The sequence below is a fragment of the Trachinotus anak genome, unplaced genomic scaffold (genome assembly GCF_046630095.1).
Source record: "Trachinotus anak isolate AG129_WGS33_773 ecotype Australia unplaced genomic scaffold, CSIRO_AGI_Tana_v1 ptg000007l, whole genome shotgun sequence".
Taxonomy (NCBI): domain Eukaryota; kingdom Metazoa; phylum Chordata; class Actinopteri; order Carangiformes; family Carangidae; genus Trachinotus; species Trachinotus anak.
This window is the reverse complement of record NW_027273858.1, coordinates 7,147,703-7,172,095: the sequence shown is the minus strand read 5'-3', so window position 1 is coordinate 7,172,095 and position 24,393 is coordinate 7,147,703. Positions and strand designations below refer to the sequence as shown.

Here is a 24,393-nt window from a genome sequence, read left to right as displayed (position 1 = left end):
CTTTCATTACTTTGCAATGCAAGTGGAATGTAATGACATTTACTCGGCTTCTGACTTGACACTATGAAGTAGTGTATAAAACGACACAACGCATATACACACACACAGTACCGTGGAGTTGCGGATCGTGTAATCTTTCAGAGATTCATCCACAGCTTTGGATTTGAGTTCTGACTGCAGCTTCTCATTCTCCACAACCACCACTCTGATCCGCTGTTTCAACCCCTGCAGCTCTTCCTGAAATCACAAACATGCACACAGAAATGAATTGAAACTTGTCCAATTCAGCACACTAGTACAAAGGACTGCATACATATAATGACGTACATATATTTGTGCACATACCTTACAGAGATTGACCTCAGCCTCCAGGTGTTGAATGTACTCTGACTGGTTGTGAATCATTGGGACCAAATCCTGAAAGGCAGGCAAACTGGACCTTCCCTCCTGTTGCCCTCTCTAACAGGGGGATGACGAGTGACAATCAAAAATGAGACAAAATACAGCAGAATGGTAAGCAAAATACTGATATCATGGAAAAGCCCAACTGATTTACCACAATTAACTATGGAGAAGGTAGTGTAACAGATTAATTATGTAATAAGCTTTTCTTAGGACTAATGCATTTAAATGCCATACAAAGCTGCATATTGTACCTTGGATGGAGACTGTGTCTTTGAAGGAGAGAGAAGAGCAGGAATTTCTCTGCGCTGCTTCAGTAGAAGGCTCTTCAGTTGATTAACTTCAGTACCGAAAGACACACAAGAAGCATGTTATTATAGCTTTGTGTGCTGTCTGTCAACAAGATTATGCAGAGGGAAATCTCCAGGTGTTGCTCTATGAGGTCAGAGCCTCTGTCAGGCCACAAGTAATCACTGAGTCACCTGCTTCGCTCTCAGTCTTTTGGCTCCATGCTGCCTTGTCCTCTTCTGCCATGGCAGAGAGGAGGCTGCCATCACTGCCTCTGACCTCCTCCACCACTTCTCCATCGGGGTTCAGGTGCTCCAGAGCACTGCTCAGCTGCTGGATACTCTCGTTGGCACGCTCTGAAACCGACACACATACAGAGACATCTCTTATTGTGTATTATTTCTGTGAGTTGATTTTTAACTTATAAATTAGAGAAAGGACCATAGAAGTTCCACCTAGGCTTTTAAGAATTTATGATAGGCTTTATTCACCCTTTTCTGGCATTTAAAAATATACCTAATCAACTGATCAAGAAAATAATGTCAAAAAATGAAAAATTAAAAAATAATAATATCAAAAATAATTAGATTACTTGATAATGAAAATAATCATAAGTTGCAACCCAATTTCATTCAAATACTTTTTAAATAAATGAACATACAGCCAAAGCACTTACATCACATAAGGAAGTCCCAGGTTTATCCCAGTGACAACACAAACGGGCCTTTTCAACAGCAGATATTTTGACATGTCACAGCAGGAAAGGCACAGGAGTAATTATTAACATTAATCATGGATAGCTGTTTTCCTTTTAGATGCTGGTATTGTGCATGCTGTCACACTATCGTGGCTGGGATACCAACAAGGCAAAGTGGGCAACTACAAAAACCCACATTCATTACATATCATTTGGGTCTCAGTAATTTGATGAATGAAAAATCAGTCAGTAATTTACCCCACTGAAGTACAATAACATCTATGTTAGGCCCTCCATCCTCCATTTAATTGCTCAAGTTTTTAAGAGGGACTCATCAAAATCTCATTATAAGACCTGAATTGTTTTAGTTCATATTAGGATAATTTGTTGTAAAGTTGTGTTTTATCTAATTACTTATTTTTTTTCTGTGTGTTAAGTTATCACCCTAAAACCTGGTGTCATTTTTGGTATTTTTTTGCATAAATAATGACTTGAATTACTCAATTAGCAGAATTGTTGTGCATTCATTTTCTGTCAAATGATCATTTAATCGGCTAATCATTTCAGCTCTAGAGCATTGGTTGTTTTTTTTCCAATGCAGTAGTAAATATCGCTATAATGCAATGTTAATGTAGGGGACTTCTAAAACATAAAATAGCTGTTATTCACTATCAATTTACACACCTTCGTGTCCTGGTAAATGTTTTTGGATGTCTTTCAAAAATTTGGTAATGGAAAAGTAAGTTCAGATATCTAAAATTAGGGCATTATAGATTATTTTCATGGGAATGGAGCTTTAACCAGCCCAGGATGCTTGTTCGTCAATGAGACTGAGGAGTCAGCAACAGGTGGCAGTGACACGACTTTTAACTTTATCCTCCTCTCAGTAAAAGTATTGTCAATAACATACCTGCAACGCTACGGATATAAGTATAACTGAGGCATTCTCCTTCTATGGCACCAAGCTATTAAACAGATAAGCTATTGTATGTTATTTACCATTTAGCTGCTCATAGTGTGCAGTAGCTTAAGTTAGCTAATTTAGCTCGGTAAAACAGCAACTTACGTCTCAGCTCCTTGAGGTAAGCGCTCAGCTGCTCCGGTTCTTCTTCGTCTGAGTCCAACGGTTTCATGGATGTATAAGTGATTTTAATTCACGTTATGTTACAAACTAAGCATCCAAGGATAACTATAAGTACAACAACAACAACAACAACAACTATCGCCGTTATCACGTCGTAACGGCCGCCGGGTCTCAGCGTTGATGTGTTTGTTTTACCAAACCTGTGCGTCCCGGAGGAGGTGTTCCCGTTTTCTACAATGTAACCTGTGTAACCGCCCGCACGTAGTTCAGTCAGTGTGTACATTAATACAAAACCAGGTAGCTGTCGGCTCCCACTTCCGTACTCGGAGGTTGCTGGGAGTTGTAGTTATTGTTGCTTGTCATTTCTTTTAGTTTCATGGCTGCGGCCCGGTGGTGAGGACGGTGCACTGCAACTTAACTCATTAAACTTGACTTCAGTGTTGTGAGGGTAAGGTTACCAGCAATTCTTAGATGTAGTGGTGGATGAAGTACTGAGAATATCACGGTGTAAAAGTCCTGCATTCAACGTCCTACTTAAGTAAAACTACATTAGTATTATCAGACAATCATGACATTATTTATCAATATTTCACCTTTGTACCTGGCCGAGGTGCAGCTAGTTTTTAAGTTTGGTAGTTTAGTTCCCAACCTGTGGGTCTGGTCCATCCAAACAACATAAATAGGAGTGGTAATGAAATGATAAATGGTGGAGTTTTTATTTATTTATTTATTTTAGTTTTATTACCTCTTTGGACTTGGAACAGTTATTTAAACAATGTATATTATAGATAACAACTCATATCTGAAAGACGACAAGGGCAGATGTGAGGACATTTTAAGTGTCAATTAAAATATTTGTCAACAATTAGGCTGTAAGGCCTCCCATGAAGACACATTTCAAATAACTGTGTTTTACTATATTATCATTAATGATCTTTTTAAAAACAGCTTTCATATAAGGATGTCCTTAGGAGGAGTTACAGCTGTTGACAAATTCATTCATAAACATTTATATCTGCATTTGTGCCTCATATTTAATAGATGAAAGTTGATGTTTACCTTAAAGCCTCTTTAAGCAACATTTCTATATAAAGACTGAATCAAATTGGGACACTGGGAAAACACCCAGTTCTGCAAACCCCTGCAGTTTTTGGCCACTTTTACTTTACTTTGCTTTTGGTATGCCAGGTTAAACACCCACACCAGATCTCTTATCTGTCTAACTTATCTGAATCATTTGAGAAAAACCCAAAAAGATATTGTTTTGGCATCTGCACAGTAACCTAGGTATGGTATGCCCTCGATATCAAAAATAAACCCAACTCTACCTCATACATGGGCACAAAAGGCTCTTGGTGTCTCAGGCCCCCTTGTGGTCATAAATAGCTCAGCTCACTGCAGCTTCAAGAAAAATAATCAAAACATGAATAAATACATGTCGTTTGTTTTTTTGTTTTTTTTGGACAATTTTCTGGACAACAGGGTAATTTCCAGTCTCCTTTGTTAATTAGATTCAACAAGATAAAAGCTGAATGATTGCCAGAGCAACATTTCTGCTGTAACAGAGAATATGATGCAGATAAGAAACTAAACAGCTATTAATGCAAAACAGCTGGTTGCTAAAGCAGAAAAACAGCTTGAGAACAATCCTACAAACAAAGACAGTCAAGAGTCCTATGGGGTTAAAATTCACCTGGTGTTTGGCTGATTGGCTATACATTGCCCTCTGTTACTTTCACTTCTCTTATCATCTCATCTTGGCAGTCCAGTGAGTCACCATCAGACACATACGTGCACAGGCATGCAGAAAAAGATTGGCTTGTTGATACACGGTGAAAAACTGGGTGATCACTTGCGGGATTACTCAGAACTATTTTCAAATCATAAATGGGTCATTTGGTTGTGAAATTGTGGACATTTTACATGAAGAAATGGGTAGGCCGTTAAAATGTACTTTAACTCCTCTATTTAACATTTAGAAGAAGCAAATACATAATAAATGGTTATAACACACTATATTAGAGTTGTAAGCAGTTTAGGTGTTTAATAATATATAATCTATCAACTATTATGACTCCTCTTGTGAGACATTCACAACTTTTTAAATAGAGAATTAATGGTTGACAGTGATTAATATAATGTAACAGCTGCAACAGTTGTAATCATATAAAACAGGTTTATGAATATGAAATATGAAGAATTTGTTTATTCTATTTATTTTTCTCTTTAGTTCCTCTCTTGACCTTCTATAACTGAAAATGTAGAAGTTGCCTCAAATTCCTGGCAAAAATGACACAGAGTGGAGGAGTTTCAAATGACATGATCATAGTTTTTTTAGATTTTTTTTTTTTAGTCTGTGCTTTTTCTTTTGTGTATGTGTGTGTGTGTGTGTGTGTGTGTGTGTGTGGTGCTGTTCACTGGAAGGGCGTATCTCAGATTTTGGCTGCCGCCTACAAAAGGGTCAGACAAAGGTAACCATGGATACACCCTCTTCCTATTGCTCAATAAAAGATAACTTCCTCTTGATTTTTGTGACATTTCAGTTTTCAGCAGAGGAGGCAGTGAGTCAGACTTCGGTGGGTTCATTCATGAAGAGGCACTGAGTTGTAATCTTGACTTGACATGTTCATTCACAGTTTATTGTTACAGCTCTGACAGCTGGTTGGGCTGTTGTGTATAGTTGTCTTTTTGCCTTGAAAAAAGTCCTATTTCAGGGACATTGGGTTGAATACCTTACAGTATAATACATCACGTCAGGGCACTGATGGAGGTTCAGTATCCCCTGGACCAAGACTGGATTCCATCTTGGCAAAGGAGGCAGGGCTGCAGACCCCTAAGGGCTCCAAAGCTACGCATGAGAGTGGCTTTGTTAAACAAACAGTTCAACTTCACTAGCAGTGGTGGCAGTACATGTAGTTCTGTACTTAAGTATAATTTTTAGGTACCTGTGTTTTACTGGAGTATTTCAGGTTTTTGCGACTTCATGAATCCAGTCTACAACATTTCAGAGGGAAATATTTTTCTTTTTACTCCACTATATTTATCTGACAGATATAGTTACTTTGCTGATCTTTTTTCATACAAACATTATGAGCAGTTTTTCAAAAAGCATGCATAGTTACACATTAAACTCCCCAGAAGTACATCAAAGGTTAGCTCTACCGCAACCATATCCATCATTAAGTACATCATTGACACAAAGCTAAAATAAAAAATAAATAAAGTAAATACAAGTAAAAATAAATAAAATAAGACACACATGGGCCATTTTTCTTGCTCGTGCTTGTGTAACTGTGAATGCAAGAGTTTTACTTATGATGGAGAATTTCCACACTGTGGTTTTGACACTTGACTTCTCTCTGCTAAGGAACAGAAACATCAGAGAATACAGAGCAAGTACTGGCTAGGACATCCACAATGCACAGAGAATGTATTTTGCAGAGTCAATTGGGGGCCAACAGTAAATACTTGCCCCAGGGGCCCGCCAACAGGTTAATCAGGCTGTAGAGCATTTAGACATGTAACCTTTAAACTGTTGTCTCAACTTTGAAGGTTTTATTTTTAATTTTGCTATCACTACTTTAAAATACATGTATGAAGGACATGAATATCCACCTCTAGTCCTCCACTCAAATGTATAGGCCTAGGCATTAACTCGATCTGACCATTTATCGATTTACAGCAGTCATATTGCGATAATATAAAATACTGTATCTATCATGTGATCATTTTACAAAAAATTGTTCCAAATGATTGATTAGAAGCAGAGTTGCACAGAGATGGGAAATGAGGACTGAAAAGGTCAAACTTCCAGCAACAATTGTAGTATAAAGATCAGCTTTATTAACAACAATAAATATTATTATATACAATTAATTTTTTCATCATACTCCAAGTGTTGCTGGAGTTGTGACCTCTTCAGTTCAAATTTCTTATTGCAAGCAAACTGAATTTAAGAACTTCAGAGGAAATAATAACTGAGGTTTTTTTTTAGACTTGTGTGTGAGTATTGTTGGAGCCAATCCATAACAGTGGAACACAGTTCATCGTACTGAACATCAGTTTATATGATCTTTTCATACTCGTTTGAACACCATTTCACCCAGTTTTTCATGTAATGCGTCTTCTCTGCATCTGTCATTCACACGAACTGCGTTTCTTGGGACTGCATGTTTACAACTCCCCGTCTTATTACCACAGATCTTTGGTAATGAAAATAAGAAATTCTGAGTGTGGTTTGTACCTTGTAATCCAAGTGCTTGCTTCATTGAATCATTTCTATATGACGATTGCATAGGAAGGTTCACTGCACCACATGAGTGAAGCGTTCGCACGTCAAGCCAAACAGCGTTCGTCTGCAGAGGAACAGTCGTACCAGGCTGTTGCATGCTGGGGTATTTCCAGGAAACCACATCAGCCTAACAATCTCACTGTGGTAGAAGCCCACGCAAAACCCTGCAGTCCCACACTTGTTAAATGTCACCTCTGCCCTACCATATATATATAACTATTACCAATTCCCCGTTTGTCACTGCCCTATCCCCCCATTTCTCCAAACTCCCCCCTCCCACTGCATGATCCATTTCTCCTGAGGGTGGGGGTTCTCTCTCTCTTTTTTCTTTTTTTAAGCATGACATTCTAACGCAAGCCCGGAAAGACCTGAATAGTGACCAAAAAAAAGCACCTAAAAAAACATCATCATTTGAACTTTTGTATGGAAATGCGTAACAATGACAAAAGAAATAAGAGCAACGGAGGCGGAGAGAAGAAAAAGTGAAGAAGAGCTAACCCGGTTAAGCATGGGAAAATGGTGCATCCTGCCACATCTTAACCAGGCCTCAGTGATCAGTTAGCTGATGGCTTTTGCAGCACCCACTGTACTTCCTACACTGGTGATGGATTCAGTGCCAACAGTGAGCAAATGCTTCTCAGCAAAAACAGATTTAGGCAATAGCACACAGCAGAGAGAGGCAGTGCTGTAATAAGAGTGCAATGCTGAATCCTGAAAGAGCACACACAAGCAATCTGTATGTGCAAGTGCTTGTAGGGAGGCACACATGGTTGTGACACACACACACACACACACACACAGTCTCTCTCTCTCTCACACACACACACACAATAACTCCAGAAACAAGAACCACATCAGACAGATTTCAGATTTCTTAATAAAAATAATTCATTTCAGGACAACATATAAATAATTATTGAATCACACAATACAGATATTTTGATATGAATAAATACTTAACAAATAAAACCAGGCTTTTTTTCATACAATACCCTATTGTCGAAAGGTCACACAAAGAAACTTCCACACCGTTTGCATGTTTTGTTACACCTTCTGCTCGTACGCGGATGCTCTTCCTACTGTTGGAATGTCCCTAAGCGAGTCGGAGTACCATTCCTAAATGCCTCAGCAGCTTAGACAAGTCGTGCAACTTATGTGATCATCTCTCAGTCAAACTCGGTCAGAGCCCCGAAAACCTTGTTAAGTGGTCCTGATGAGCTGACCACAAATTGGCCTTTAATTGATTAAGGTTTGTCTAGAGGTGATTAAAGCACACAGAGATCTACGTACAGGCCCTCAACACGTGGGCTGGCCTGACAGCTTTAGATACAGTTGAATGAAAAGGCAGACCAAGAGCCTGTTTGTCTATGCTTTAGTAACTAGAGCCAGAGATAGACATCTGCCTACTGCAGAAGTATGATGGGAATAATCCACTTCATATCACATTTGTGTTACCATGATAAACGTTTTCTGCTTGAGGTTGTCAATGCAATATTTCTTCGTATTTGGCTAAAATAGACACTCATGGGAAGATGGTGCCCACTCTGGGATTTTCAACATGAGAGCTTGACAAGCTCTAATTTGCTGTCACGCAGAACTGGAGATATCTATCAGTGGCAGTCTAGTTAGTACAGAATGGTTCAGGCTGGCCATTTTTAAGGAGGTAACAACAACTGTTTAGCGATTGATGGCACATGTTTTCTTTTTTTTGGCAGAAATAAAACCAAATATATCAAAATACAATTAAAAAATCCCCAAACAAATAAAAAAACAACAAATAAAACAGGAATGTCAGTTTTGCGTATTCCAGACGCACACATACGTGCGTTTTGTGTGTGTGTGTGTGTGTGTGTGTTGGAGATGAGGCATCGGGTTGGAAGGTCCTACAATATGGACTAAGATCCATATTCTCAAAAGCATTTTATAGGTGGGGGCACTGATCCAGCATCACTGATCAGGCCCCTCTGGTCCATAAAATTGTAATCACTACTTAAAGGCAAAACTTATCGAGGATCAGCCCCAATACTGTGCCGCTGTAGCAGCAGCACGAAACACATTCAGATAAACAAGATCAGCCAAAGCAGGCGATGGGATTGCTCGCTGAAGTTTTGAAATTGTCGCCTTAGCACATCCAGTTGGGTGGAGCAGAGAGGAACGAACCCTCTGTGGGTTTATTTACCTGCACATCACCCCAGGCTGGGGTGGGGCGCGTACAATCTCACAGAGCTGTGTGTGCATGTGCATGTGCGTGCATATGTGTGTCATGTTCTCAGTTCTCTCTATAGTTGGCAATCCCCTTCTGACAGGACTGGAACCACAACATTTGTGTGCCTGTGTAGGTATGTGTGCGCGTGTGTCTATGCGTTTCTAGGTGCTTAAGTGGTCGGTAAACAGGAAAACAATGTCCAAGGCAACAGATCTGTTTTGGAGGAGAAGAGGGGGAAATAAGAGGGAGGAGAGGAGGAATAAAAAAAGAGAATGAGTCCTGTCTCTGCCGTGCCTTCTGTCTGCTGACACCGCCAGCGTGTTGGCTACAATGGAGAGGCTTGTATTTCTGTACATGTAGCACCAAAACTAGCAGGGGCCTGCCCTGTCTGTCTTGCACTGTTCAGACATATGGTCTATTCTTACTTTCCATATCGAGCAAATTCACAATGACAACTTCATGTAACAGATAAGTAACAATACTAAGGTTACTTTCCCCCAAAATATAAACTAACACTGCTACTGACTGACTAATGGAAGAAAATCAATTATTGAGAATTTTACAATATTGATTGCAAGAGCCTTTTTTTGGCAAGTCTTTGTCTAAATGACTGATTTTGGAGAACGAAGCTGAACAGCGGAGAATAGAAATTTTTATTTCATTTCTAGCACTTCATTCGCTTTGCTTTGGCCCAGGTTGTCTCACTTCTGCTCGCTATTTTCACAGATGTGTCACTGGGCTTCCCCAACTCCTGCATCCCTCACTCTACAGAGCAAATGCTAGACAGACAGGCAGACAGATACACAGATGGGTTAAGACAGACAGACAGACAGACGGGGGGTATAAATCCTTGGCTGTGGTCTAGAAAGCAATGTCAGATGCTTCTCGTTATGTCAACATACAATCATTTTGTCCGGCACGAGTCACTACGTACCGCTAGATACATATTGTACACAAGAGTTAAGTCAGTTGCTCTGACATGTAGCCGAACCTCTAACCGTGTTAAGTGCACAGGGCACATCAGATGATAATAATTGCACAAAGAGGTATTCTGGAGGCCATGTCTACTGTGAACACACACACACACTCACTCCCCCCCACGTACACACATTCTCTCTTCACATTCTACATGGGGGGTTTGATTTTCAGGCCATAAGGTTACTAGTTAGTCACTAGCTAGTTAGTTAGTTGGTTAGTTAGTATCAGAGGTGCATTGACTGGCATGGGGCGCCCACAGCAGGGCAGCGGCTCTAGCGTGCTAGCGATGTGTCATCATCGTTGTTGCGTGCATGGGTACGTATGTGGTCAGCCGCGGTAAATCTGTTTGAAGTGGTCACACTCGTTGCAGTAGCCCTGTTTCTCTTGGTTGGCGTAGTGGTCGCAGCCCTGCGTCCGGCACCGCTGCTTGGACTTTTCCTTGGGCGCCTGCGCCCGCCTGCCCACCTCTCTGCCCTGGCCTCGTGTGTGGCACTCTGGGCAAAGGTCTGTGCAACCCGGGGACACATTACTGCAGCCACTCCGCCGGCACTGAGTCTGGGTCTGGGTCTGGGTCTGGGATTGCTGCGAAGATCTGGGTTTGGCTGCTCGGTCACGCTTTTTGTAAAGAGAAGGAGAAGGGAAGCAAAAAGAAAGAGAAGAAAGGTCAATTTGCAACTGTGGACCAGCAGGATATTGCAAGTATTTGAGTTCAGTTGAGAAAGTGGGTTATAATCACAGAAAAAGAAAGACAAACACAGAATATTACACAAATTACACAAATGACAAAGGTGAAGTGCAGAGCAGCCAAAGAGACGGAGTTAAGAAGCTGTGGCAGACCCCTACCATGACTAGAGGAGGGGAGTGTGGTGTGCGATGTGCCACTTGGTTGAGCCGTGCGCTTTGCTCTTTGACGTAGCACTTGTCGCAGTAGCCCTCCAACATTGCCTTGCCAACCGCACCACACCCAGGCCCACGACACCGTGAGGCGTTCTGGAAGCCTGCCTCCAAACCATGCCGGCTCTGGACCGGAGCAGGGGGAGGGGTCATGTCTGAAACAGACAGTGGCCAACATAAGCAAAGCCCCATAGGATTTTAAGTTTGAGTGAAGAAAGACAGAAATCCAATTAAACATTACATATGAACAATTCCTACAAAGGAAAACAAACTGACAAAGACTTTTGTTTAAAATAACTTTTATTTCTATGTCTGAAAACCTTATAATAGATAGAAGTTTTCTATTTTCATTTGAACTTACGGTGGTTGGTCTGATAGTCTACGTAGCAAATAGTGCAGAAACCCAACTTCTCTGGCGTCCCAAAGAACTGGCAACCAGATCTTTTACAAGGCCGGGCCAGAGGGGCCTGCCAGGCTGAGGTGTGCCCTGGGGTTAGGGTGAGGCATGGCCGCTCAGCGTCCCTGGCCTGGGTCCAAGCTGAAGACGAGGCCTCAGTTCTGGGGTTGCTCTGCTGTGGCTCTCCCCTCTCTGGAGCCTGCTGTCTCTGCATGCAGGGTGGACACAGGCCATTGAATATCCTGAACGCCTCCTGTCTACACATGCTGCAGCGTTCTGTCTCTGTCTCACAGCCCCCCCACTGGGTCCAACCGGAGCCCTGGGCCGGGTGAGAGACTATAGGCCCCCCATTGGGGCCTGGGACTACTGTAGCAGCCGTTCCAGCTCCAGGGGGTCCATGGTTCTGCCTGGCGTTGAAGCAGCGCTCGCAAAGTCCATCATGCTCCACGCTAAGGGTGAAGACGCAGCCGGGTGTCTTGCACTTCATGGCATGAGTTTCACTGTACAGGCTGAGGCTGGGAGCGGTGGGTGGGGCTGATCGGGGGCTGGATAACACCACCCCTCTACCAGACGAGGAGGATGGGGGGCTGCCGCTTCGGGCTCCTCTCGAGCTCACCTCAATCTCTGATCCCCCTATCACACCTACCCCACCCTGAACACCTCCTCCCTTGGTCTGTACCACCCCTTCTATCCTCGCTCCTCCACCAGTAGTGGCCTGTCGCTTCTCAAAGCATTCGTGGCAATGAGGTTGCGTGTCCACAGAGACATAGAAGGTGCATCGTGGTGTGGCACAGCGGATCTCGATGAGGGAGAGCTGGGAGACAGAGAAGGGTGGTGGGCGCTGTGGCTGGGCGGCCCATGCCTGCTCCTTGTCCTCCTGCCAGCGCTGGTACTCATGGTTGACAAGCTGCAGGTAGTCCTCCATCAGGTTCATGTCTTCAGGGAGATTGCCCTCATCCAGCCTTAGGACAGAGACGTACAATGAGGTTCATAACTGCACTAAAACCATTAAATCATTTGTATCTTTATTCAAGTTGCAACCTGCAAAACTGCCTTTAACATTATGGCTGACAAGTACCTACAACTGGGACCTCAATCTTTTACTTTCTTGTCCATTTAGGGGTCAGAGATTATAGTCTGTAAGTACCTAGCAGCATTGATGATCCGTAAGACGTCGTAGCCCAAGCCTATGACGGGGATCTCTATCAGTAACAGGTAGTCTTTGAGAAGCCTCTCCTTCTGCTGCTGTTCTTTCTCCATCAGGAAGTGAACCTTCAGCTCCTCAAAGTCTCCCCGTCCAGGGTTGATCAGCGGTACTGCTCGGATCTCTGGGAAATTCAGATAGAGTCGTCACATAGAGACAAAATCACCTCATACAAGGCCTTTGTTTTTATCTATTTATTGTGTCAGCTGCATAACACCAGCCCTCTTAGTGTGTCCTACCTGGACCACTGTCTTTGATGGTGATGAGGGGTGCAAAGTGCTGGGAGTCGTAGCCGAGCACTATTGGGTATTTGTAGCACTCTGTGGGCGGCCAGTGTAGTGGCAGATAAATCCCACCCACATTCAGAGGAGAGATGGAGGAGCCAGATTTCATACTCCTGACCACCTGGTCTGTTGGAAGAAAAGCAATTTAAGAGTTACCAGTGATTTAAAAAATAATTGTCCAACAGCAAATTAAATATGTTTTCAGTCCACATTTTATAGGACATGTTGTTTGATTGTTGAAAAAACAGGAAAATTCGAATGTGGTTTGAAACAAATTTCTGCATATTTACCCTCCAAACAGTTTATAAAGTACATTATCCACTCTACTTCTGCTGAATCAAACACCATGAAGACTTTAAAACAACTAACAGATAAATGTTGTCTGATGCTTGAGTTGATACTTTCACCTTCTCAATCACTGAGAGACTTGTTGGAACAAGACAAGTGAGCCTTTGATGACTGACAAGGAGCAGGAAATACCCTTTGAGATGATAAAAAGTGACTACCTGCGATGACGATGATGGGTCTGCGGAGAATGTTGGACAGGATGAAGATATGAATGTCCTCCAGAGAGTCAAACTGGAGGCCGTTGCTACTGGAGACTGGAGACGCCATCTTCACAATCTTTTCCCATTCCTCCTCCCAGTTCTGAGATAGACACACACACGCACACACAGTTAGAATATAAACTTGTACACACTTATGTAATCAATTCAGTTTTTTTTAGGCCTCAGCTGTTTAGCAGTCATCTTAATGCAAAGTAAACATGGGATTTATTTTGTCTTCATACCATGGTGGTGTATCTGAGTCCGGTCTGGGTGAACTCCTGGGACTGGAGCAGCTCTGCCTGGAAGCGAGCTCTAAAGACCCCGGTGTCTGTCTCTTTCAACACACCATGGAGGGTTTTCCGAAGCACCAGGTCTGTGTCCTGAACGCCCAGCATGTACTGAGAGGTCGCGTGGAGCAAACAGTTCCCATCTCCTATAGACACACACAGAAGAGGAAGGCAAACATTATTTATACATATTCAATACACAAACTTCTAAAAATGTGCAGGGGGTCATACATGTGCACAAGCAAATGCAGTCTGTACACAGTAAACACAACAGACGATTGCAGTGTGCACACACACACACACACACACAAGCGTAACTGAAGTCTGGGGATTTCCAGGCCGACGGGCTGGTTTTTGCACTATCTGGTGTCTAGACTATTATACGACCAACACATACGCACACATACGCATACACTACAGACAAAGCTAATGTTACTTCCTAGCTGGCCTGAGAAAAATGGCCTTTAATTTAACTGAAATACATTTTTGAAAAATTAAATGTCACTCCTTTAATACCTTAACCTGCCAAAAAAAAATCTCAAACTATATGTTGTGTAGCCTCATGTTAAAGAAAACTACTTCTATGTATAGTCTAAGGGATAAATGGAGGGATAAAGAGTTGTTTTCTCAAAAGGCATGGGGGTGTGTGTGTGTCAGAGTATGAGCAACTAAAAACCATGGAATTTTATTTAGTCCCCTATGGCAGCGCTGGGTCTTTTTCTCATTGTGAAACAGGAGAGCCCATGTTTGTCAATGTGTGTAGCTCTAAAAAAAAAAAAAAAACGCTGTTGCCACACTAAACACAGGAATTTCCCTGTGCTAACTTCTGCCTTTTGTGCGTGTGCGCGCGTTCCCCTCCAATGATCCCAACGCATCAGTGCTGCTCAGCTGGTCCTGGACTTTCCACAGGGGCGTGGCTTGGACATGATGGAATGTTATCTTTTTGACTCCTGCTGTCAACATGTGCGGTTGCATGCACAAACCTATACAAATACGCAGTAATGGGTATATCTTAACTCTATCTTCATGATCTGTGGCTCTCTTCGCTGATTATTTTTACCTGGCCACAGTTCACATGCACGTGAAGCATACACACCTTTCTCTGTATAATACTGCAGCATCGAAAAGAAACTTTCAGAGCATGATAATCCTAATATAAAAGTTGTTCACGTTGCAAGAACTAAGCTTTGTACAGGAAAAGTTATTTAAATCACAGCTAAGAAAATGGTAATCTACTCTGCAAGGATTCTAAAAGCCCATGATTAGTGTCATGCCATGGGCCAAACTGTGATCAGATTTCTCAAAATAACATTAGCTGTGGTGCAAGGTGACTGTAATGTGAGATCCAGTTGTTTTCATTCAATCAAAGGAACATCCCACTGTACTTCGACAAAAAAAAAAAAAAAAAACACTTATGCTTCTGTTTCAGCCTAGCTGGAGCTGTTGTTGCATTTCGGCGCTCTTGCATCACTCTCAACAAAAAAATAAAATGCACGGCTCTCTAGAGGGAGAAGTTATCCTCAACAAAGATACTGTACATACACGCGCATACAAAAATAGACACAAACGCCCAAACGTGCACGTGTAATTAGTTCCTCTTGTGTATAAAAGCACAGAGACTTTTGACCCTGAATTGAGCTGCCTGACGACTAAGGATGAAAGACTGGGCTGCTGGTCCCATCAGTCTATATATAGATGCTTCCTCTGTGGCAAGCTGGGACACTTCCTGAATCACACCGACCAGACTCAATCCTCTTCTGTTTGCCATCCAGGTGACACGAGTTTGCAATGAGGGGTCTAGGTTTGTGTCACACATCATCCACTATTCCACTCATTGTCTATTAAGACCAGTTCAACAAAAACAGTCCTGGATAAGAGTATTTTTGCTTCTGCCCTGAAAAGAACTGGAGTGTTTAGTGCCAAATAATGGGGATGCTAAACTGTGACGAGAAACCTGAAATCTGTACTTACAAGGCAGAACACAATGGCAGTGTGTGTGTGTGTGTGTGTGTGTGTGTGTGTGTGTGTGTGTGCAGAATCAGTGTATTGTTGCTGAACAAATCCCGCCTGTTGGGGACACATGACAGACATGGGATGCAGTTTGGGAAAAACCCTCGGATGCGTCCTAGACATTCGAGACAGAAGACGCACTGAATTTCAATAAAGCATTTCTTCAGTGGGTGGAAAAGTTGCATGAAACAGGAAAGTGGATATGATCCTGTTATTTTAATTGACAGGGAGTAAACAATTAACAAGGATGTCTGGCTCTTATGATGGTCAGTGGTATCTCTCAGTCTGGCCTCAGTATGATGTTGGATACTGGGGATAGAAGATATTGGGATTGAAAAGAATTGAGAGATTTTAAACTTGTCATAATTCATATAGATGAAGACCTGAATAAAATATTTTGGGTTAACTGGTAAATTTTGGTCCCAGACGACATGGAGACTGATGTCGTAACAGTTTTATGATTTTGACAAGCTTGATTAATACGACCTGCTCTCACTGGATGTTTGGTGATGGACTTTTGCTCTGTCACGTTCTGTGTGTGTGTGTGTGTATATCAGTGTGTGTGTGTGTGTGTCTGCTGAGCTCCAGTGACTCAGCAGCAGTCAGTCAGTCCTCTGTATGTGTGTGTGTGCTGTCCGTCCTCTGCTCAAAGTCACGTCTGGGTCCTTCAGAGTTAGACACTCTGGCTCTACATTCTGTCTCATCTTTCTGACATCATCTTTGCAAGCCAGGAAATTCCATCCAGATTACTGGCAGCAGAAGTCAGAAGAGTTTGTCATCAATTCAGGGGTCTTTTTTAAAGGGGAACAAGTTCCAGTAACTCCTTTAGTAATTACTAACTTCAGAATCGGCAGGGCCCCTCACAAATAGTTTCACTATTTCCGAAAAATGAGTATGTGGCCATAACACAAAACATCAAGCAAGTTCCTCATCCATCCAGTAATGGTTCAAAGAAAATTCTGACATGAGATCAATACAGGAATTTGTCATTGCTAAGTGTTAATCGCTACCTATAAGAGAGAACGAAACAATTTCCTCTGGAAACTCACAAGTTTTAGACAAACTTAAACCTGCTTGATTTCCGCTTCCTTTTTCTGTTGTGAATGCTATGGTTTCCCTTCAAAAATTGTTTTTTCCCCCACATCTAAAAATAGACCTACACACCACATGCGTTTAAGTTCTTTCAATATAGATAAAAGGCCAATGGAGACAATGAGACACAGTTGGATTTGATCACATTTGATTTAACAAAGCCTGTTGAGCTGTGACACATCCAACAGTCACAAAGACAGCGACATAAACCTACATCAGTCAGGCAGGTGGGAAACTTCAGGTGAAATTGAAGATGATTTAAGATCCACTGACATTCACACTCCTTACACACCTACACAGAAAAAAGGGGGACGTACCCCAGAGGTTGTGAATGAAAAACTGTGGAAATACTTGGGTCTGAAACATCATCGACAGTAAATAACAGTCTGGCATGTGACGCTAGAGAATTTCCCAGTACAGAGCTGTGATCAGAAGTAATCGGGCCCATGTCTGACTACCCCGGGATGTTCCCGTGTTACAACATCCACGTAACAGAAAACATGACGTAGCACTGGGCTGACTGAACTCAAACAATCACCTCGGCACAGTAAAACCAAGGGTGCTGCGAAATGAATGTATATGAAAGCGGAACGCGTGTCCCTCAATTGCTGTCATTTACAGTAACCCTGTCTGTGAGTAATGACATTTCAGAATTTACATATCAAAAAGCCCTGGCTCGTAAACACACACCTCCTCCCTATCACAGAAAATGAAACAAAAGCAAAACACATCCTCCCCACCAAGCAGTTCCTAAAATCAAGGAACAAAAGTTTGACATCAGCTCTGTGACCATCTGTTGAGTCTGTTGAACTTTGCATTTAATGCCCCCAGAACCTCCTGCTCCACGTACCGCAAATTTAAACCTGTAATAAAACATCCCCAAAACCTCACTAAAACGCTCACAACTTTATGGAGCTTCACACAGAAGTAGAAAAATCATAGAAACCTGGTTGACTGACTACAATTCCTAAACATGAGTGAAATCTTTCTTACCATTGGTACGTAAAGGCACCATCTTCTTCACCTCCCGACACCAGTTGAGCTTCTTCTCCTGCTCCAATGAGGCCTGCATGGCTCGGTCCAGGATAGCAGCCTGCACCACCTCCCTGAAGGCCTGCGGGAAATGGTTCATGGCGATCATCTCCAGAGTGTACCTGTGCATACCCCGCAGGTGGTGCATCAGGCCGCCGCTGGCAGCCGGCTTCACCACGTCGTTGGGCACTCGCTGACGGATCTTCACCGCCTTCAGCAGGTTGGAGACAAACAGGAATTTGGGGAGGAAGTTCTGACCCTGCGACATGGTGGATGGGTGGCCAGGTGGATGGACGGAGGGGAGGAAGAGGAACAAGGAGAAGGAAAGGACCAGGAGGAGGTGGAGGAGGAGGAGGAGGAGGAGGGACCAACTGCCGATGACCGAACAACGTGGAAACTGGATGGAGAGAAGGGGAGCACAGGAGTGGGTATGTTATTTCACAGTAGAGTACAGTAGAAACAAATAGGACAGACTGGTGGGACTGGTGGGAAATTTTCACTGGAGATTCCCCTTCCTTATTAACTGACGCTCAAGACACAACTTAATTTACAGTTTGTTTGGGAAATCACCCAGAACAGGATCATCCCACTATGGAGGCTGGGGCTTTTTCACTGGAGATTCTGGTGGGCCAAATAGAATAAAGTACACAAAGAACCCTTTGAATCCTTGTTTGTTCTTTTAATTCTCCTTTTCATCTTGATGGGTTTTGAGAGTTTCCCCCTCAACAGGGCATCCCAGTGTCCCACTGAGCTCAAAGCCTTCCAACAATAAACTGGTGTTTTCCAGACTTCGACTGAAGGCCACCCAGGGCTTCCCAGGTTGCTGGTAAGGTCACACTGTCTGCCCCAAGGCCTCGTCCCTCACCCACGCCTTTCTCTAGAGGGCAAAACTGTCGGCCTGCATCAAGTCTGTGTGCAAAACACGTGGTAAGCCTAGGAATTGTTAGAAAAATGTCAACACCTGTGCCAGTACCAACACCACAATGATACTGTCTCAATACCATAGTTTGAGGAAGATAAACATTCCTTTGTTCCATCAAACAAAATACGTAAACATCCCAAGAAATCACTGTTTAATGTTGACTTAACGCATGCAGCTAAAAAAAGTATTTCGCCTGACTACAATACAACTTAAAGTTTCCTGATTGAAGTCTGGAAATTTCCATTCAAAGTATAAACAAACAAGACTAAGAAAAACATCTAAATCATGTGATGCCAGTACTTGAAGGCACTAAGGTTCAATGTCCAGCCTGACATCAGAAGTGTTGTAGAAAAGTAGAGTGACCGTGTTATTTTAAAAAGGTAAACACGTTTAGCTCGCAGGAAGCAGAAAGTGACGGTCAGCAAGCAGGCCTCAGAGTTTTGCTGACTTTTTAACTTGCAGCAACATCCTCGAGTCAACCACGTACGAGCTTGCCAGTGCGTGGACGCTGTTTAAGTCCCCACTTGCAGCACCTGAATATTTATCTCACACCAGCCTCTGTGCCTTTACTTACTCCAGCAGCAGCAGCAGCAGCAGGTGCAACAACAGACTAGGCCATGCTAAAGGGCCACTCGGTCTCATGAGGGACAAGACAACAGACACCTGGATGTCAGTGAGCGCCTTGACACGAATCGTTAGCCGCCGTTTGGTGCGTTGGCACCGCTGGAAGACTTTGGGTAGACGGACAGACAGCGGCACAGCGGTGGACGCTGCGGTTTAGGATGGCTGGCTACACACACACACACACACACACACACACACACACACACAATAACAGGAGACTTTGCTGACGTTGAAGGCTTACGTAATTCCAATGACAACTACCTTTGAAACAATGTAGCGTTGAATCGGGTCTCACACCGCGGGTATCGACACGGTGCAGCGGCGCCGACGCCACATTTCGGCTGTTTAAATGCCCTGTGATCCGCTGGAGGGGGACGTCTTTGTAAACAATGGCTGTCAAAGCCACTGTCGTGAGCAGGCTTCACGCTTCCTCCATGTCCCCAGAAACACGACCGTACATTTACTCAAGGCCCAGACGTGTGTTGTACCCGCCAAGTTTCACCCCCTTGGTGGGAGACGTTGTCCACTCGGGGAGGCACAGGGAGGGAAGGACGGGTGTCTTACCTGTGTAATATGTCGGGGTAATAACAAAGCCCTCCCAGATGCTCAGGCTAGTCCTCCCTCAGCCACTTCACTCAGCCTCACCGCAGCAGTCCTCGGCGCCATTCAACCTTCTCTTTCCTTCACTTCCAGAGCTATTTTGGAGCCCTCGCTGCTTGCGAAGCCTTTCAAAAGAGTACAGGCGTCCGCTAGCGTTAGTTTTTCTAAAAAAAAAAAAAAAAAAAAAAAAAAAAAAAAAGAGAGAGAAGAAAAAAAAAAAAAAAAAGGAAACAGCCCGAGTCAAGGGGATTTCCACACGGGGACTTTCCGTCCACCCATTTTCCTCTCTCCCTCTCCCTCTCTCTCTCTCTCTCTCTCTCTCTCTCAGTCACAACCTGGAGTTCAGCTCGCCGCCACCAGGGGGGGTCTCTATCTGTCTGAGTCAATACTGAAAAGCAAATTCCCACCTACTGTGCACAAAGGAGCGCCACTGAGGGAGACAGACAGGTCGCGTCATATTCCATTTCATGAGACAGCCTCAGAAATAAGTCAGGGGCCTGCAACGAGAAGCCAGCCTCAGAGAATGAGTCAGGGAAACGAAAGAAAAACTCATCAGTGGATCATAAATAGACTCTGACACGCTGATGTGTGCGTGTATGCATTTATTTGTGTATTTATGTAGGCTATGGATGAGTGCAGGTTTTGCAATGATGATAATGATGTGATACTCTTTTGACTGTGAGGAAATTGTGTTTTAAAACAGCCTCTCTGGTGCTCAGAGGGATTTGAAGTCTTGCTCAAGGACACTTCAGAGGCAGATGTCTATGGGGGATGCAGAGGTGCATGATTCATTCGACTCACCTGCTTCTCCTTCTCTCTTTCTGTCTAGTCAGTAAGATTATTATTTATTGTGTCGTGCACATTCAAATGCAGTTAGTGAGTTAGTTATGTTTTTTGGGTTTTTTTTTTTTTTCATGTGCATTCAAGTTCCCAACCCACGTGAATTTACATGACACAAAAAAAGAAACACGGTTGCAGTAGTGAAAATAAGATAAGTCAGTACAAAGATCATTACATTGCAAACAGAACTTCCCGGTCTCATGTGCAAAGTCTACAAATAAAATCTGCCATAAAATATTCCCCTCCTGACAAGCAAATTTTTTTTACAACTATCTAACCAGGAAACTTGTAACCCTCATGATATAATGATTAATAAATCACGAAACACATCTCTCCTGAATCACACTAAATCCTCTCCTCAGGGAAACCATTAAACCTGCACGCATCCACAGCTAATGACAATAAACCTGAATGTAACTACACATACAGAAACCTTTGACTTTTGGTCAAATGCTGCTTCAGATTAGACTCTGCAAGGTAGTTGTTTTTCATAATTTAGTTTTGTACTAAACACCATCTTCCCTCATCATCTTCCCTCATACATATCAAGCAAAAATACACAGCATCCGTCACTTGACATCCAGCCTGTCTGCGGCTGTCAGAGAAGTTAAAACACTTCACTCGACATGTGTAAAATCACAAGTACCTTTGTACACCTGTGAGTTATGGTGGTTAACAAGATGTATTATCAGTGCCTGAGCCACTGGTGTGTGGCAAAGTACACCAACTGTTTTCTGCGGTGAACCAATATAGAAGCTACAGCAGAAGAGCTGTCACAACTCTGGTTTTGTTCCAACTGTCACATTCAGCTTGCTGGTGTTGCATATGTGAGCATGACGGGTGAGACTGAAAGGCATGATGCATTTCATTGGCATGAACAAACAAATACTAGTTGCCTTTATTGGCATGGATATAGAAGTGTGTGTGTGTGTGAGAGAGAGAGAGAGAGAGATTGTGGCATTGTATATAGGTTCTCGTGGTCCATGTTTGTCCCCGTAGCAACACATTTAAAAATCTAGGCAGAATATGGCAACAATTTTTTGTTATTTACAGCACTCATTAACCTGATTATTTTCCAAGTCATCATTTGTTAAATTCCACAAAAGTTAAAAATGCCCACAACAAGTTCCCAGTGCCTAAGCTGATGTCTTCAAATTGTTTGATTTGTCTGACAAACAGCCAAAAATCCCAAAGTTATTCAGTTTACAGTGATGTGAAACAGAGAAAAGGAGGAAATCTTCCCCTATGAGAATCTGGAAACAGTGAGTATTTGGTATTTTGCTTGATGAAGGACTTACATTGTTCACTATCACAGTTTTTGTCATTTTGTTCCCTCAGCTGACTAATATATGAATCAATTAATTGATTTATCTAACTTCCATAATATCATATTTTATGATTGGAAAAAATCTGGTAGTAGTAGTTTAAAGTAACTTTACCAGGTTTACCAGTCTTCCAGATGTTTGATATACAAAACCTGAAAGTTGTCTTAGCTGTGAGGTCAATCAGAGTCAAAACTGTGTTGTGTTTTCACTGTGAGAAAAAAAAGAACATTTTGTCTTATCTACCTGTTGTTATCCAACTAAAGCAGACAAACCCCTGCGCTGATTCACTCCCTGCTTTCTATTTTCCTTTCCCTTCCCTGTGGGAAGACTCCTTGTTCCGTGTTGTGCCCAAAACACTGGAAACCACAGTTACTTTCCTACCTACTCATGTGGGGAACAGAAACTCTGATAATCACCTGACAGCATGGATTCTTGAGGAATGAGTTCACAGAATCAGCCTCACTTTTTAACGGCTAAAACGGGCACCATGCTCTTGCTCTGAAGCTGGAATTCACCAGACACTGAACGTCAAATTGTTCACGTTCAGTGTCACCTTTCTGAGTTCATAAATGCCCCCTTAATCAGTGTTTGATACATTCTTCCAACACTTTAAAAAAATGCTCTGATGAGGCTATTAGAAATAATGCTGATGACTTAACTGTCCGAACATTTTACAGGTTCCTTTCAGGATCACATGCTGGCTGACTCACAGGTTAGGGTGATCAATACTAGCTGGATGTGGAAGCGGTGAGAGCAAAACGCCACAGTCATCAACACATGGAAAACCCCTGAATAGTACAATGGACCACTTTGTTGTTCCTAATCAGCAGGTGGTTCAATATGAGCAATTTTATAAGTTCCTTGCTGTCCAAATCTCTCACGACATTACTGTACATGGGATGATCAGATCCAACGCGTACTGAGAAGAGTTCAAGAAAAAAATCATAATCACCTCTGGATTGTTTCTGAGTGTGAAAGACTCTCTCAAGAACTCCCCCAAAATATCAACGAAGGTGAACTTATTTCTAATTAAAGGCCCCATATCAGACCCGACTGCCATATTACAGCAAGTGATATATTATTGTGACTCTTTGGCATTGGGAATTTCCTCATATATTCTGGAAAGATCCAGGTTAGTCTGTAAAGATGAAAAGATTTAATTCTGGTACTTACTTAAAAACTTTCTGCTCAAATTTGAATGTTACATTTTTTCCTGTCACACAGCCAAACGTCCTTTGACAAGCCGCCATGTCTAGTTTGTTAGACTCGTTACTGTAGCACAAATGCATATTCTTATATTTTTTTAATCAACAGGATTATTCTGCAGTGGTGGAATATAGCCAAGTACATTTATTTTACTCAAGTACTGTAGTTACAGTAATACTAATATTGAGAGGGAAATATTGTACTTTTCACTCCACTACATTTATTTGACAGCAGTAGTTTCTTTACAAATTAGTATATCACACAGAAAACATATACGCTCTTCAAATATGAGGCATTATTATTAAAAATAGAGAAGATAAAACTTTTCATGAGCATACAAGACAGTTGAAGTTAGCTCAGAATGGTTCTGCTGTTTTTACTTGAGTCTGAATACTTCCTCCACCATTTCTAATTTGAAAGCACATTGCTATTTACATATATCACAACTTTCATAATTTGCTGCTGTGCTGTTAAGAATTAAAAGTCGAACATAAGCAGTGAATGCACACTTTGATTCCCATAATTAGAAATTTTCTTTGTCACATATGAGTTTTGGACCATATCATCAAATGTGCTTTCGATGATATGGTCCTGTCTTAAATCAAAAACGTCAACACTATAATAATAAAAATCAAATCTTCTCAATATGCATTCCTGCCATGGCTGGCTAATGAAACAGCTCATATTAGAGAGTCTGCAAAGAGGCTGTTTTATTCTCTGGTAGAGGAAGCAGAGGTCACAAGCAAGATGTTCGGAAACATGCTAAAACATGAGTTGAGTCTGACTCACTGGGACTTTGACTGATCATAACCTTCACAATGTAAGAAAAAAAAAAAAAAGTGCCAGCTATGTTTTAGCACTTCTCTGTACAGCACATACAGATGTGGTTTGCTCAAAAAAAAAACCAACCTTGTGACGCGGGTTGTGTAAATGCCACTTATGTATGTGCTTGAATCCAGCATGGACCTGTCACATGTCATCTTCTATCTTCTCCCAGTGTTTCCTGTTATTCTCTCTTTACTGTGCAAAGCAAAAATAAGCAATAACATGTCTAAGCTCTACAAAAGTTGTTGCAGTCTACCTCATGGCCTAGACCTGCTGTATATATGAAAAGGTAACTTCTGATGTGACTTGATGCTGTGTACAGTACCAGTCAAAACACTTAGAATGTGTGTCCAAAAT

The 24,393-nt window shown here is 42.3% G+C and overlaps 2 protein-coding genes across 5 annotated transcripts in view; both read right to left on the bottom strand.

Moving 5' to 3' along the window:
* Positions 1-2,707, bottom strand: part of sdccag8 (SHH signaling and ciliogenesis regulator sdccag8) — a 46,349-nt gene extending 43,642 nt beyond the window's left edge. For 2 of the 4 annotated variants that reach the window (XM_071480189.1, XM_071480190.1), the window contains exons 1-5: positions 2,454-2,704; positions 885-1,046; positions 657-742; positions 346-459; positions 112-237 (exon numbers count right to left, since the gene is read on the bottom strand). In XM_071480189.1, coding sequence (XP_071336290.1) covers positions 112-237; positions 346-459; positions 657-742; positions 885-1,046; positions 2,454-2,520 — 555 coding nt within the window. In that variant the 5' untranslated portion in view covers positions 2,521-2,704. Of the gene's footprint in view, positions 1-111; positions 238-345; positions 460-656; positions 743-884; positions 1,047-2,453 lie in introns of all 4 variants that reach the window. The other 2 variants (XR_011691361.1, XM_071480187.1) reach the window with 2 other exon arrangements.
* Positions 2,708-7,625: 4,918 nt separating this feature from the next.
* Positions 7,626-19,978, bottom strand: tnfaip3 (tumor necrosis factor, alpha-induced protein 3). Its single transcript, XM_071480186.1, has 9 exons — positions 19,805-19,978; positions 17,656-18,091; positions 13,516-13,706; positions 13,232-13,373; positions 12,681-12,851; positions 12,385-12,565; positions 11,202-12,199; positions 10,790-10,995; positions 7,626-10,561 (listed from the first exon to the last, which is right to left on the bottom strand). Exons 2-9 carry the CDS (start codon positions 17,960-17,962, stop codon positions 10,274-10,276), a joined length of 2,484 nt encoding a protein of 827 aa, XP_071336287.1. The 5' UTR covers positions 17,963-18,091; positions 19,805-19,978; the 3' UTR covers positions 7,626-10,273.
* Positions 19,979-24,393: the final 4,415 nt, after the last annotated feature.